The 16,863-nt window shown below is 39.8% G+C and overlaps 1 protein-coding gene across 4 annotated transcripts; it reads right to left on the reverse strand.

Moving 5' to 3' along the window:
• Window positions 1-1,280: 1,280 nt before the first annotated feature.
• Window positions 1,281-16,661, reverse strand: LOC114551168 (ATP-dependent RNA helicase DDX3X). 4 transcript variants are annotated; one of them, XM_028572318.1, is made up of 19 exons: window positions 16,350-16,661; window positions 15,076-15,127; window positions 13,039-13,083; window positions 12,484-12,540; window positions 11,286-11,486; window positions 10,462-10,564; window positions 9,895-10,014; window positions 9,155-9,254; window positions 8,907-9,042; window positions 8,648-8,745; window positions 7,964-8,062; window positions 7,703-7,863; window positions 7,406-7,550; window positions 6,581-6,725; window positions 4,215-4,396; window positions 3,973-4,090; window positions 3,692-3,845; window positions 3,422-3,546; window positions 1,281-1,788 (listed from the first exon to the last, which is right to left on the reverse strand). In XM_028572318.1, the coding sequence occupies exons 1-19, from the start codon at window positions 16,392-16,394 to the stop codon at window positions 1,709-1,711; spliced, it is 2,166 nt and encodes a 721-aa protein (XP_028428119.1). In that variant the 5' UTR covers window positions 16,395-16,661; the 3' UTR covers window positions 1,281-1,708. The 4 variants fall into 4 exon arrangements, with proteins under 4 accessions (XP_028428119.1, XP_028428118.1, XP_028428121.1 ...); XM_028572317.1 differs by having other exon boundaries at window positions 12,484-12,543; XM_028572320.1 differs by lacking the exon at window positions 13,039-13,083.
• Window positions 16,662-16,863: the final 202 nt, after the last annotated feature.

Raw genomic sequence — 16,863 nt, forward strand, 5'->3', positions numbered from 1 at the left:
CACAAATGCCAAACTCTCTCTCTCTGTGGCTCTGTAACTGACATAATGTGACCCAACAATTAGTGACAAGATGCCTTTGAGAAACTTAAACTCAAGCTCAAACCAGAGCTCTAGATATAAGTGACATATAGGTCAATTAGTAGGACTTGGTTTGCCAAAAGCATAAAACCACTGTTGTCATCTCTGCTCACTGGCTAGTAAAGCTTCTCTTTTGAATAAGACAAAAGTAATGTCTTTTTTTAACCTATTTAAGTCATTCAGGGTGAGCGTATATCAAAATAATCTATAAATATGGTTGCAGTGGTATTATGCTTTTGGGAATCAGCTCATCAGAGACCTTCCGACGAATTTGAACTCCAATAAACAGATAAGAACTTGCTTTGAGTTTTCTCATCGCAGTTTTTGATTGGTTTTTATTTTTTTTGCCAAGGTTTGATTTAGTTCAAGCCTAGTTTGTTTCCTTCCAAATATAAATAAAGAAAAACACGTTTAAACCCATACATGACATTAAATACACTTTTTGTCACAGTTGGCCAATACTTGTAGCCACGTATGTACGTATTATGGCAATTAAAACAACGGAAATAAGAGACAAAGTTCAAATTCTTAAAGGCACAGTACAGAAACAAATGATCCTCTATTATGTTTTGTTTCAAACAAAGAAAAATGCTGTTTGCAGTCCCAAGACTGTTTGCTAGCATCATTGCTAATGGGCGACAACGTCTGCTGGCGTCCCATTGGCTGGGTGTTTCAGTTTGTCCAGCCTTGTCCCTTCAGTCTCTGTTAGACATCTTTCTCAGATCTCTTTAAATCAAGACTTCAATATGTTTTAAAAAAGTGAAAAGAAAAACAAAACTAAAATGTTCTGTTTCTGTGGCTGCTTTTAAGTATCTATCGTGTAAATAAAGGAGAAGTCAGCCAGTTCCTATTTTTGAATTTATATGCAGACATATTTTGCTCAGATTCGACATCTTGCCAATCTCTGCGCTATATTTTAGAAAAGGTTTTGGCCGGTGATTTACAACATGGCCATGCGTTACATACAAAGATGACATGTGAAGGTACACAAGACGCCTGGCTGGCTTTGGGTGAATGCAGACAAAAACAAAATGAAGCCAAAACTCAAGTGAGAGAAAAAAAAAACTGGATTTCCCCCCAGGTCTTCTACAGATGTTTTGTAGAACTAACTCACTGTAAATCTTAAATGTCCATCTAATCTTAGGGGGTTAAAAAAAAAAAAAAACAACACCTAGAACTTTAATTCAATTGGTTATTTTTTCTTCAAGCACTTGCCACAGAGGGGAAATAGTTCAAAATGTCCTTACTGAAACTCAAAGATGGTGCTAGCTGGTAGCTAGCTAGTGTAAGCTACTATTTTACACCAACTGAAATTGAAGAAATCCCTTTATACTGTGGCCTATTTAAGAGTTGAGATTTAACAAAAATTAAGAAAGAAGAAAAGATGGGGAACATTAAAGACGAAGGTGGAGATGGAAAGGACAGGTAAAGGAAAAGAATTAAAATATCTGAGTGCGTAGGGATGGAAGGAGGGCTATATAAATGAGTATAAATAGTTTAATAACATGCACGTGGGTTCTTTGGGTTAATGAAGGGGAAGAGATGGATAAGGTCCAGACAAGTGTGGAGAAGGGAAGGAGGAATCTGTGAGAAGAAGAAAGAGGGATGAGTAAAGGGGGAAAGGAGGAACCTAGTTGCCCCACCAGTCTACTTGAGAGTGTGAGTAGTTCCCTCCGTAGCCGTCGCTGGTGTAGAAGTTACCAAAACCACCTGAAAGGGAGGAAACAGAACACAAAAAGAAAAGTTAACAATGTAAAAGTGTTCCCAATGAGCCATAAGTAACAGGAAACTTCCAAGTCAGGTTGCAGTTCATTTGGTCTATATCCACAAAGTTACACTTCCAGGATTGCTCCAGTGCCGCCGGAAATTCCACCGGATGTCCCTCTTTTTTGGCCGGATGTCAGTTACCTTCCGCTTTCTTTGTGTTGTTAAACTCCGGTGGATTTATGAGGACTATGGTTAAAGGTGCAATATGTAATACTGACAGCTAGTGTTTAAAAAAAAGTTGCAGTACAAATCCAAAATACCTTAGCTTAGAATGGCGGCAAAAATTGCTGAACACACTGCAAACTCAGTCCTCTCGATTTACAGCCCCCCTCTTGTGGCTTAAAATAACTCACCGTTGTCGGCTCCGGCCGCTGAACAGGCTACACGTTGTAAACAGCCATGTTAGCAGGGTTAGCTTGGCGGCGTTACCCAGGACCAGTCAGGATCACTTTACTGGCTGTGTCTCAATTGTTTTTGCGAGTAACTAACTCAGGTACTCTAGCTATATAATTCAATGTGAGTACACAAATGCTGAAATGACATAAAATGCCCATCCCTAGTAGTTGTGATAAATTAGCCTGAAGCTAAATGATTACCTGTTCAGGAGAAAATTAGCCAACTCAGCGTCCTTTTGGGCTCTAAGCTGTCTCCATCTTTCAAATACATCTCCAATATTTGCCCGGGGTTTGTTACGTCTCTGGTCACGCAACCGTCTGAAACATGCTGTTTTAATTTTATTTTGCAGCGGCACCATGGCTCCGTCCGGCGCTTAACACCGCCCAAGATGATTGTGGTTGGTTTAAAGTAGTGCTGTCAGTTAAACGCGTTAACAGCGTTAACGCAAACCCATTTTAACGGTGTCAATTTTTTTTAATCGCGAGATTAACGACAACAACTAGTAACGTTAGAAAAACTACAACACCACACCGGATCTAGCTAGACCGGAAACAAAACAACCGGCACGCCGCACACACTTGTTTGGGCTTGCGAACCAGCCAGAGAGTAGTTGGCTAACATTACGTTTTGAGTGGATGGCGAGCGCGAGACGCCAAAATGGATGCCAATAAGATTCTGAATGGAAAGTTTAATTTTAAAAAGTTGCCAAATGGTTCCACTGACAAGACCAAAGTGATCTGTAGGTTTTGGCCTTGTGAACGGAGCTATCATCGCAGCACGTCCAGTCTGAAATATCACTTGATGATGGCCAAGCACACAGCTGATGCCAATTCTCCGCCCCCTCGTCAAAGCCAGGTGACAAAACCACAAAGCAAGCCGATCCACTTTTCCACGTTGATAAGAGCATTAAAATGAGAAAAATAAATAAACAAAAATAAATCAAGGGACATTTAGAATAGATAAAAATGTGCGATTAATTGCGTGTAACTATGACATTAATGCGATTAAATATTTTAATCGTTTGACAGCACTAGTTTAAACCGGAGCACGTTTTTCTCCCATCCCGGAATGCTGAGTGGACTAGCCAGACCCTCCCCTGCAGCGCTGTGGAGGAAGGTCTGGCAATGCGAGACTACAGTTCATTATAACATACTAGTAGTTCTATCCACAAGCTCCTCACCTCCTCCAAACCCGCGGGTTCCTCCATGTCCTGCCTGGTTGCGACCTCCACGTCCTCCAAACCCTCCAGCGGTGCCTCCGGCAGCCGTCTGGCGATAATCACGCGCTCCAAAACCACCAGCGAACCTGGTGGCATAATCAAATCCATTGTTTAATTCAAATACAAAGTTCACTGCAACACCATGGATGGGCTTAGACCCTTAAATGGCATTAACATGCAGAGTAAAACACACACATTCACCATTTAAGAGGAGATAGTGTGTATGTATACCTCTTAGAGCGTCCTCTGTTGCTGCTCTTATGCTGGTGTTCATAGGCCAGGCTCTCAAGCCATGAGGGAACTTCTTGTTTGGCCTCTACCAGAATGTCCAGCAGGTCCTTAGTTATGTTCCCATTTTTATCATTAAAGAATGATGTGGCAAGCCCTGCAGGTAACAAAGTAGAAATTAATATTAGCAGTAAATCACAAGTAAAAATAGCTTTGAGTCTATCCCCGTTTTAGATGACGTAACATGGCTTAATACCGTTGACTGACGCTAGTTGTAGTCTTACCCAGGTTTCCGACACGTCCTGTACGTCCAATACGGTGGACATACTCCTCTATGTCGCTGGGCAGGTCAAAGTTAATAACATGTTTCACGTTGGAGATGTCCAGACCCCGAGCTGCTACCTGAGTATGTACAAAAGAGAGAGAAAAAAAAAGAAAAGTCACTCACACTGTGACACACGTTTACATACAGTGATACTATTCACTTGGGCTGTAACTGATACAAGTTTTTTTTTTTTTTACTTACCGCTGTGGCCACCAGAATGGGGCATTTTCCTGATCTGAACTGGCTCAGGGCTTCCTCTCGGTCTCTCTGGGAGCGGTCGCCATGGATACTGGTGCAGGCGTAGCCCTCCCGATACAGGAAGTCCTCCAAGGCGTCCGCGCCTTTCTTGGTCTCCACAAAAACCAGAGTCAACGAGTCCTTACCTGATGAACCGAGAGAAAAGACACCTGAGGTTATTCATTAAGGCGAGTGTATAATCAGGGTGGTCGCTAAAAATATAACACAGAAAGCTGATTTTAACTTGCAGCAGGGTTTTTCTGTATCCAAACTTCAGATTTGTAATGCTGCAGAAGAAAGGTCAGGGGGTCATCAAAAATCATGAGGAATAATCTTTGGGTCAAGATTAGAATCTATGCAACGCGTATTAAACTTCACACTGGTCTTTTGTTGATGAGGTTTCTTGCTCTAAAGAGATAAATGCATCCGAATTCTTAGGGATTGCTGATGACTTGGCAAAAAAAAGTAAGTTTCAGACATCCTATTTGACCTAATGAAAGAACAACCAATCAAATTGCATACTCAACAAAACATTGACGTCAGCTTGCAAGTAGGTTTGTGACATTTTGATACAATTTGATGTGACACAATCTGACGTTTTTGTCAAAGTCACAATCTTTTTCAGGAAGCTTAAGCTTATGTAATAGTCAGGGAAACCGACATCTGGCAAAAAATAAATCATTTTAGTCAAAATGTAACACTTGAGTGGAAATTCACCATCTTCCTGTTATCTTATTCCTTAATTTTCCCAAAAAAAAAAAAAAAAAAAAAGCTGTAGATACAAAATATATTGCATCACGCTGACAATCTAGAGATGCAAATCCTTCAGTGTATAATTGAATCATTAGTTTCAGCCCTACTGGCAGGTTATACGTCTACTGGTATGGCTGTTCATGTCCCTGGTGTGATACATGAATCTTAATAATATTCACCTTAGTTTAAATTTTTCACATCACAGTACATTTTTTCTATGAACAGAATAGTGCAACAGGCAACAAGGAGTGCAGTGTGGGAAAAATAATAATAATAATAATAATAATAATAATAATAATAATAATAACTACAAAAAAAAACAATAGCTAACAGTATCAGCAGCACTGTGTTGTTGTGCAGGCACTGTGACTAGAGCCACTGATGGAAAGAGTTCGGTCATAGTTCTTCCTCAATATTACTAGCCGATTATGAAGTGGAGGACATTTGTATCCACTCGTTAGCTGTTGAGACGACAACATAACCAGACTCTCTCCATCAAGGCTTTGGGTGTGAGATGAAGACACCACAGCAACATACTGTACATAAAAGATGCCACAAATAAACTTTGAAAAACTAAGAAAAGAAAATACAACAGGCATGTTTGATTTAAGCTTAGCAAACCGGACCGATGAAATGGTACACAGAACCAAAAATTACTGAATAAACAAAAGGAGTCTCCGTCCACAGAGAAGAACATCAAAAGGGCAAGCAAAATTATTTAAAATATATGAAATGACAGATACAAATTTCCCCATTGAGGATCTTACCAGGTTTCTCTATGTTGTCTCCAGTATTGTCCTGTACCTCGCTGGGGATGACTTTGGATAAAACCACATCAAACCACCAACATGTCAACTGCACTCAATCAGCAGTATTAAACCAACTATGTATGCTTGGTGTTCCTGATGTACCCAAAGTTTGCCTCAGTTCACAAAATTTGTTTTACTAACAGCAGAAAATGGCTTATTTTCCCAAAAACAAAAGCGTCAATTTAAATGGATTTCTACTGTAAATGGAAGGAATATTAAATATTTGTTGAAAGTTACGGAGTGGAAATGACATTTATTTTTATGGAACATCCTCACTATTGCCTTACTGAGAAAATAATGTGTAATTTGATGAAACCTGCTTGAGGTTTTCTGCTCAAGGACAAGGCAGAACATGCAGACAGACTTTATCTGGGTTCTGAGCATGTTTCAGAAAGCAAAAAGCAGATTCTCTAAACCCCTTCACCTAGAATATCAATTTTAGATTTTGTTTCATTAAGTACCAAAGTTAATTTTGCGAAAGTTCTGAACATGATTAAACAAAGGGTGCTTACGTTGTGTGAAATAACATTGTGCTTAACATGAGACACAAGAATGTATTGACTGAGATGGGAAGACGACAAATATGATATGGCAAAAGGATTGGGGAAATAAAACACCACATTGTGTGTGTATAAGTGTTAGCCGCAGTAGCTCTACACCGATGTAGAAAAATCTATTCAGGTTGAAGTTAATGTGTCATAGCCTGCAGTGTTGGGACACATCTGAAGGTAATCTTAAAAAGCTGTTATTGTTATGCGATTGTCTCACCTGTAGCACTGAGCAGGTCCAGGAGGAAAGACCGCTTATCGCTTTCCTCCACCCACACAACCTTCTGAGTGATGTTCTCTGAGGTGGAACCCACTCTGCCCACTGCCAGGAAGATGTAGTCCTCCAGGAAATCCCTGGCCAGGATCTGGAAATGGAGCAGAAAATGTGTATAAATAGATTTTTAGCACTGGCTAGGCAAACAAAATTGTAATTCTACTGTTATAAATTTAGGTGCCGTTTACTGGCATTACGGCTTATAACCCCTGCTTCGCTCTTCTTTCAGTAAGGCTGCGTGCACATAGCCTCAGAGCTCTGGCGGCACGGCAAAGGGTAGTGCAGGGAAGAGGGAGTGTCACTTAAAAGGGCCCATTTGTCTGACATCCTGTTGTGCACTTTAACCCCCCCCAATGTAGCACAAGTAGACTTTATAATTACAACGACCGTTTTCCGTCAGATTCTTTTTATGATGAGGTTACATGATTGGCCACCACAGCGTGATGTTGAGTTGTGTTACTACAAAAATTTAATAGGTTTCAACTTTTCACCGTTGTTTTTTTACGGCACCCCCCCCCGTGGCCCCACTGCTGCAGCCAAAACCCACCACCCCCATACAAATAAATGAAGACTGACGTTTTCGCCGGAGCACTTGAAGCTACGTGAATGCAGCAAAGACTTCACTCTTGTAAGTGAGCCTTATAGTCTGGCTACAGCAAAAGAATTTTTTAAATTTTTTATTTGTAATACTACAACTTATCAAAAACATATTTAAGGGTAAAGCACACGCCAGATTTTTCCTTTTTTTTTTTTGGAGTATTGCAATTGTACCTGGATCTCTTTAGGAAAGGTTGCGCTGAACATCATGGTTTGTCGGATGCCTTTGTGCGGCATGGTGTCCTGTTCTACGATGCGTCTTATCTGTGGTTCAAATCCCATGTCCAACATACGATCTGCCTCATCCAGGACCAGGTAGCTGAAGTGAAGAAGAAAAAGAAAGATGCAGAGTGAAATGCAATTAAATCATACCCATCTCATTCTAAACGACCAGTAATATCACTAAATTGAACCAGTCCATGAAAGAACCCTAATTTTATCCATCGCTCCCTCCTCCTGTCCATGTCTTACTTGCAGTAGTCTAGTCCAATCTTGCCCCTCTCCATCATGTCCACCAGTCTTCCAGGTGTGGCCACCAGCAGGTGGCAGCCTCTTTCTAGATCTCTTATCTGCTGGCCAATGTCTGCTCCTCCATACACAACACAGGGACGCACTCTGGAGCGGTAGGAAAACTACAGACAAAAACAAAAAGGTGGAAGAAATACATTGTTTGTGTTTTTGTGTGTGTTTTTTTGTGTGTGTGTTTTTGTGTGTGTGTGTCTGTGTGTCTACCTTCCTGGCTTCATCATATATCTGCAGTGCCAGTTCTCTGGTTGGAGCCAATACCAGTGAGATGGGGAAGTGCTTACGACGTCCGTACTTTCCATTCTCCTGTAATACAATGACAACACAACATTTCAAAAACATGTTTCTTGATTCACAAGAACCATTGTTTAATTTAAATGTGAGCACTAACATTCACAGTACAGGTCACCACTTATCAGGACTTACTAGGCCAGTGGATCCCTACCTGGGGGAGGTCACAATATAAAATCAAAAAACTAACTTTATCACTTTTCTTTAATTGTGGTTTGTTCCTGTGAAATACTTTTGGCCTATTACTAATTAGACATAGGGATGTCCTGATAAAGTGTCTTTGCCTGATTCATTAACAGGGGAAGCTACGTACCATCTTGTGTAACTGTGGTCTTGTCTACCATTATCTACCATTAGCCAATTACTTGTCAAGTGCGTTCATCTAAACCAAATGTAGTGTTTTTGTTGTTTATCTGGTGGATACACTAAATACAATTTAGCTAATCTAAAAGAAAAATATTTTCTTTATAAAACATTATAGTTCAATGAAAAAAAGGCTTTAATGTTTGTCTTGTTTTAAATGCCCCTAGCAATTGATCCATGCCTTTTTAGTCCATTTTACAACTTTGAGCAAATAAAGTGTCCTAATTTTTTTCTTACCTGTCCAGATGCTTTAGCTGCGTTAAGAGCTTCTCCTGGTCCATCGGTGTAGATCTGGCTGAGAATCGGCAGCAAGAACGCTGCAGTCTTCCCAGAACCTACAGACACAAAGCCAAACTCATCCATCTCCATGTGCATTCAACAGAGTGATCCTTTCATAGTATTATGACTAACTCCAATATATCACTTTGTTTTGTCTCTTAGAGATATGATGTAGTGTAAGTGTGTGTGTGTGTGTGTGTGTGTGTGTGTGTTCTACCTGTCTGTGCGCAGGCCATGAGGTCTCGCTTTGACTTGACAATAGGAATGGCATATTTCTGGACAGGAGTCGGTCTGGTGTAGCGACTCAGACCAATGTTACCCATGACAATCTCACCCATGTCCACATCTTGGAACTACACAGTACACACACAGTCAAAAAACATTTACAAAAACAGCAGTTAAAAGTAATCATGCCGTTGATATATAATGTAATATTGTTGGATCCCGAGTTAACAGTTAACTTACACTTTCGATGTGGTGAGGGCAGTTCTGTCCTGTGGCCTCAACAGGAATGTCATCGTATTTCTCAAAGTTAATCCCGGTGTTACTGGCGGCGAACAACTCACTACATAGCAGGAGAAAAGACATGCAATTTAACAATGACTCACAATAAATACACTTATGTTAAAAAAACAAAAAACAATATATGTCTTTGAATATTAGGGCTGTGCAATTAATCAGATTTTGATCAGAATTTCAATTTTAGCTCCTAACGATCACAAAAACAATGTAAATCGAGAAAAACGATCATTTGCGCATAACATTTTGCAAGGGAACTCTTATTTTGTCTTGTGTTCTGAAGGGGCATTCAAAAAGTTCAAAAAGGAAACGGGTCAAGGGAAATTTCACAGTTCAAGGTGTTTTTACTGTTTACCTGCTTTTTATGTTCAATAAATGCAACATCTTTCCAAAAGTCAATTGTGTTAAATAATCGGGATTTCAATATTGACCAAAATAATTGTAATTTGATTTCTTTCCATAACCGAGGAGCCCATTTGAATACATCTTTCTTTGATACAATTACTGTAATCTTAAATGAATGTCACTCACAGCTGTTTAGTTATTTGGCAGATGTTTTTGGGTTATTCTAGGACATGAGACCCAATGAAACCCCGACAACAAGTCAAATTGTCTAATGCTGATTTTACCAGACGTGAACAGTTTCCTCAATATTTTCTGCAGTAAAAGTAAAGGCACAGACTTACTGTTCAAGGCGTTCGTTACGTGGTGTTTGTTTGGACCAGTCTCCCTCTTCCCTGGACTCCTCCACCCATCGGTTGTTTCCTCCTCCTCCTCCACCACCACCAAATCCACCATGGTCAAACCTGAGCACAAAAAGAAAAAGAGACAATGACACATGATGTGTGATTCTGTTTCGATGTTTTCCCAATTGTCCAAATTACACTACCCTAGACTACAGTTTTTAATTTCATACTATGAATTTTGCATTTGCAGAATGGCCACTTCGCCTCACACTGCAGTCCTTGTTGCTTCTAGCTCACCAACAGGCCAGGGGCAGGCAACAGCCATTGATCAACTATGATATAAAGTCACACCACACGCTTCTTTTTATCTAACAGCAAAGATTTTTACCAGGACAGCGTACAAACACACAAAGCATCACAAGAGGTCAACGTTTTTGCTTTCATAGTGAACATGGCACCTTAACTTGAAGTTGTGTCAGTAGTACAGTGACAAAGAATTAAAAAAGAAAAACAAAGAAGTCCTGGGACAGCAGTTATTTAGTCGGTCTCTGTGTCTCGTCTCCTTACCTCCCTCTGTTAGCATTGCCTCTGTCATTGAAGAATGCAGATTTCCCTCGGCTGTTGCCAAAACTGCCATAACTGTCTTTAGCAGTGTTCCAGCCGCCTGCGTCTGACAGGAGAATGAACACAAAACTATTAGAAGAGACTTTCACACATGTATTTAATTAGTACAGTCTTTGGACTGAGACGCAAAGTACAGTACAGGCCAAAAGTTTGGACACACCTTCTCATTCAAATGCGTTTCCTTTTCATTTTCATGACTATTTACATTGTAGATTCTCACTGAAGGCATCAAAACTATGAATGAACACATATGGAATTATGTACTTAACAAAAAAGTGTGAAATAACTGAAAACATTGACTGACTGACAACAACTTTTTTTATTAAAAAGGGAAATAATTCCACTAATTAACCCTGACAAGGCACACCTGTGAAGTGAAAACCATTTCAGGTGACTACCTCATGAAGCTCATTGAGAGAACACCAAGGGTTTGCAGAGTTATCAAAAAAAAAGCAAAGGGTGGCTACTTTGAAGAATCTAAAATATAAAGACATGTTTTCAGTTATTTCACACTTTTTTTGTTAAGTACATGATTCCATATGTGTTCATTCATAGTTTTGATGTCTTCAGTGAGAATCTACAATGTAAATAGTCATAAAAATAAAGAAAACACATTGAATGAGAAGGTGTGTCCAAACTTCATGATGAATGACAGATGCACGAACAGGGTGCAAAGAAAACCAGAGTCGTGTTAACACAGGAAACACAGGTCATGTTATCTGCAGTTATCATAAACTATGGAAGAAAAAAAGTTGTTAAAATCCCACCTTTATTTTCATATCCACCAAAGGCCATTGGCTGTGCTGGGTTGATGGGGTTGAAGGCTCCGCCCCTGTTGCCACGGTAACCTCCTCCGACGCCACCTCTGCCCCGCTCCATACGAGGCGGGCCACGGTTAAACGTGTTGCCAGCCATGCGGTTGTCATGGTAGCCATTGACAAAGTTGTTGCGTCCCCCGTCCCAACCATCTGCAGAGGGAGAAAAGGAAAATAATTACAAGACAACGGTCAATGTGGCCTAATATATATTTCTTAAAATGAATACATTTTTCTGATTTATCTATAATTTTTAAATATAAAATGCTGACTTGTTATATAAATATTCATATAAAATAGAAGAAGCACTAAAATCCCTTTGTCTCATTTGTCCAGTGTAGTAATACAATTACTATTCGGGTATTTGGAGTAAGTATCACATGAAATGGAAGCTATTTAAAACCTGCAATTATTTTCTTATTACAATTTTAAAGTGCTCATTTTCAGATTTATAATTGTATTTAGAAGTTGTACCAGAATAGGTTTCAGAAAACACCATATTTATGTTGTACTGCACATTGCTGCAGCTCCTCTTTTCACCCTGTGTGTTGAGCTCTCTGTTTTAGCTACAGAGTGAGACATCTCCCTTCTGTTCCATCTTTGTTGGGAGTCCCACATGCGCAGTAAGTACTGCTAGCTAGTCAGTTGCAGAGCATGAGGGCGTGCCACGCTAGAAGCTAGGCGAGCATGTGTGTTACAAAGTGACGCACGTTCTTCACGGAAGTAACAAAGATGTTTGGAGCAGTTTGTGAACAGTGTTTTCTGTTCTATAACGTGCACAAAAAGACATAACACAATAAAAGGAAAGGGAAAAAGCCAATACAGCACAATATGAGCACTTTAATGTAAAATAAATGAATTTCACACACGTTTGCAATATGAGATCAATTTAGTATATATTTTAAATAGTACATTTCAATAATACGCTTATATCATCACTGCTGTGAATACGGACATTATTGTTTTAATTCTTATTCATAACACATAAGTGATGAAGATCACAGACTACTTAATACCACTTTCTTCACTTCACTGACAGGAGGAAACCAGAGAACATACTGATGGGTGATGCTAAATTAAGGATAGTTCTGGAATAATATGTAATAACAAAATGAACATCAGTGCATGGTAACAAAATGGAGGAACTTACAGTTGGCCGGGGGCGCTATGGTGTAGCCACCAGGTCGACCAGCAGCAAAGGCATTTCCTGCTGGACAGGAGGACAGTGTTTGAGTTGTGGTTTTTATCATTAACAAATGCACTTAATAAAAAAGGGACTCTGTGGAGTTTTTGGACCCCTAGTATGCAGCAATGATATTTTTTTCAAGCGGGTCCCCATTTTGTTTGTATTGTGCATGCATACTTCGACACAAGCATGCGGGTGACGCGATTCACATCCTGCCACCGTTTTCACACTATTCCACTGACCAACAGCTGACTGCAGTAATGCATTTGTGCAAAGAAACGTAGTGATGCACCAGCAAAGGCACGTAAGAAGACGACTGCCAGCTAGCTAACATGGACGGAAACAATGCTATTCAGAAAAGAAATCTGTTTTGCAATTGTTTTATGAGGAAGGAAATACACTCTAGGATTCACACAATGTATTTTGGTGAGTAACATTAAATGTAAACATAACTTAAAAGTTTTTGTTTGTTTACAAGAAAACTCCACAGGACAGCTTTAACTCGATGATGCTACACACCATTTTTGGAAGCGTCGTTCCGTAAATGTGGAGGAATATATCGCCCTGCAGACAGAGAGAGACAGTGTCCAACATCATTTAATGTATTATTAGACTTTAAGGACTTGATTTTAAACTTATTAAAATCTTTTGAAGCACCCCCAAAATGCATTGATCTATGGTGCACATCTGATGCTAGAAACCATGGAAATCCAATATATATTTCCAAACTCATCACCTAGTTTTTCTGGTGTCAATGAAACATTTAACCCTCTGAGACCTGTGGGAGCATAGAAGCACCCGGCCCATATTACTGTCAGCAGGCTGGGTTCTTCAGCTAGAGTGGAGATACTGGTATCATATGAAAAGTAGAAGGTCTAAGGCATCCATTGGTACCAACCATAACGCTCCGAAGTAGGGCTTCACATGCTTTCCGAATCCTGAGTGTTGATCCGTACGGGCTAAGGATCAAATATGGTCCGTTACACCACTACTCCAAAGTTAGGCTAGATTTTGGTAAGGGAAAACTGGCATAACCATTTCACCTCAAGATATCTGAATGAAAAAAGGGTTCTGTGGGGACCCACTAGTTTCCTCTTTGCTGACTTTATGCTAATCCCATGCAGTTTTTGTTATAAAGTATAAATGTTATTTTCGTCTATTCTAAAAATAGTGTACTTAATTATGTCTGCACACTGGGGTCCCTAAACAGTATTGCAATTGCATAAATTGGGTATGACTGGAAAGCTGAGACTCCTGTGGATTAAATGAGCCCAATTGTATTCATGTGTGATGATGTCAGTCCCCATAGTAGCCATTCCATTGTAGTGAGACCACTTTCTGAAACTTGACCTCACTGTATAAAAATGACCTGTTGTGACCTCTAGGATAATCACAGCCTCATGAAACGTTACAACCACTAACTAGAGAAATATAGCATTCAGAGATGTATGGCTTCTCACAGAAATCTAATGTCACAAGTTTTTGATACCAAATCACAGCATGGATTTTTCTATGGCTTTTCCTTAAGGTCTTGGTGTCTTAATGTGGTATTTTAGAGGGATTTTTCCCCCCCATTTTCATTAATTCTCAAGTGGTCAAAATGGTTATATTTTGCACCAAATCTCTAACAAATGGTATCAACCCAAAAAAATGCTGCAACAGTTTATTGGACATAATTAAAAAGGTGCAGTAGGTAAGCCTTATAAAACTAACTTTCTGTCATATTTGCTGAAACTGACCCTATGTTTGAGTAGAAAGTAGTAGAAAATCCAGCTCCTCTGGAACCATCTACAGCCTGTAGTGTGATTTGCAAAAATCCACCACTCCCTGTTCAGATGCACCAATCATGGCCGGGGGCTAACTGCGTGTCAATCACTGCATTCATTCTCCCTTGTGTGTGGGGGAGGGGCTTATGAGACCATTTGGGCTTTTGCAGAAACGGGGGAGGGACTGAGAAGTTGTCGATGTTCAAATTCTTTGGCTAAATCCTGGATCTTCACAATCCTACCTACAGCACCTTTAAGCATGAGAATTGCCATCGTATACTTCCATTATAATGTTCTAAGTCCCTTATACACTCTAAACTTTCAAAATTGAATAAGAGTCTAAACAGAAAACAATGTTTATTACACATGTACTACTAGAAACAACTACATCACAGATTAATCAGGTTCCCAGCTTTCAGATTATACACCTCTTCTATGTGGCATATACCGTTGACCCTCTATCTCCACCTAAAGATCCCCTATCCCTCCCACAAAGACAAAAGTGAGTCTATGTAGGTCTTAGAGGGTTAAATTGTACTAAATTGCTACATTGGACAGATTAGTTTTATTAGGTTTTTCATTGTAGTACTTCTGTCAATAAAGAAAAGAATTTACACTATTTCCTTGGTTGCTTTCCTGTCCTGCCCAATTTATTCCATTAGGAGTACTTACTTGTTTGTGGCCTTATTATCATAGTTTATTACGTGTGGACTGAGGTAAAATGTTCAGGTTTGTGGGTGTCTATGCACATTGTGTCAAAAGAAGAGGAGAAGTTCTAAAGGCTGCTTACGGTTAGGTAATCCACCTTGTCCGTCTGCCGCACTTAAGTCTAGGACAGCGAGCTGAAAAAACAGATGCATATAGTCAGAAAAAACAACAACAACAACAACAACACTTAGTCATTTTCAAACAAACAAACTAGCATGCCTTGTTCTAAGTGTTTGACTTTGGAGAATGCTTCTTCTTGCAGCAGGTGACACCAAAACCTGCTGCCTACTTTAAAACTAAAGCAAACAATGTTTTTTTTTTTTTTGTTTATCCATCAGAATAAGCAATGTAAAAGCTTGGCTTACACACGTGCTTCAGCTGGTGCCTCTAGCTTTGTATGAGCAGAGAAACAAACTGCTGTTCAGGAAATTTTTTGATTTTATTTCCATAAACTGAATTTCGGTCTGGGGTGGGATGCTCGACTTCTACTGAACTGCAGCAACATTAAGTTAACTTAGCTAATAACAGGGATTGAATTAGCCATAAATAAAAACCTTTCCAGTGCACTGCAGCCGTTTTTTTGCATCCTCACTGAAACAAATGACATACAATAATGTTGTGCATCCAGTGCTCTTTAGACTTTTTTGCTAAGTAGACCTTTCCAAAACATCAATTGAGAACATACAGTAGTTTTCTGTTGCCATCCAACTGTCTAACCAGTCAGACACAGCTAGACTAACATTACGTTGCTAGTGACGCAGAAGAAATGAACATTTTTTTTTTTTAAAGCGGGACGCAGTCAATATAAAACTATGCATGTATGATCTGAAAGCCAGCGGACTAAACTGTCAAACCCCGCATTGTTTGTGTGTCCGACCCGCTAGCTCCATCTCTGCATAGCTCCATTTTATTATTGTATCAAGCTGCAAGAGAAACGCAGCGAAGATAATAGTTAATGAGTGCGTTTCATATGTTCACACGGGGAAGCCGACGGAACCACTCGGGCGTAATTGGAAATTTGGGTCTCTGTCCACATTCTAAAGCATTTACCAGTAGACCACGGCCTTCTTAAATCATTGTGGACAACTCGGATGTAGCACACATAGCTAGCTATAATCCAACAGTTGAAGAGGCGGAAGAACCAATAACATTTTCCACATTTTATGGTTCATTCCCCGCCCCGCAGCCACTCTTGGCCATGCGAGTGTGGAATTGAAGTGCACCCAACGCTAGCTAGCACGATAGCATCTCGTTAGCAGCGTTTTAGGCTAGCCGGTGAGCTAACAATTTATTCCTGCTGTTGTAACACTTTTCATCAACTGACGCTGCAAGACACATGTAACTGACACGGCTTACCTGCTGCTCTAGACCGTGGACATTTTCGACGGCCACATGACTCATAACTATTGAATATGGAGGAAAAATGTTGTCGTTGAAAAAAGGACCTCTTTGTTTGCCGGGTTTGTTATTTCTCCTTTGCCTCTGCCTTGTTTCTGTGGTTACGATAGATGGCAGCTAGCTATTTCATTAGTTTAACAGCTAATATGTAACTTTGTAAAATGCTATTCTTGAATTTTACGTGATGATAAATTCCTTTGCTACAAGGAAAACTCAGCTGATGTCGGTTTGCTCTTTAGCTGAAGCTGAGATGAAGCCGTCATGCACTAGTTAAGCGAGCCTGAATAAAACAGAAAAAAACATCCGGTTGTGTCAAAATAAATGTCAACACACGCGAGTCTAACATTTTTGCTATACTGTGATTTTGTGTCTACATGTGCAACATTTTACCTTTGGTATGTCCTTTGGGTTGTGTTTTATTTATACGCCATTACAGGTTTCTACCGCACCTTCCCGTTTATTTTATATGTCT

This window comes from Perca flavescens, chromosome 24 (genome assembly GCF_004354835.1).
Source record: "Perca flavescens isolate YP-PL-M2 chromosome 24, PFLA_1.0, whole genome shotgun sequence".
NCBI classification, from domain to species: domain Eukaryota; kingdom Metazoa; phylum Chordata; class Actinopteri; order Perciformes; family Percidae; genus Perca; species Perca flavescens.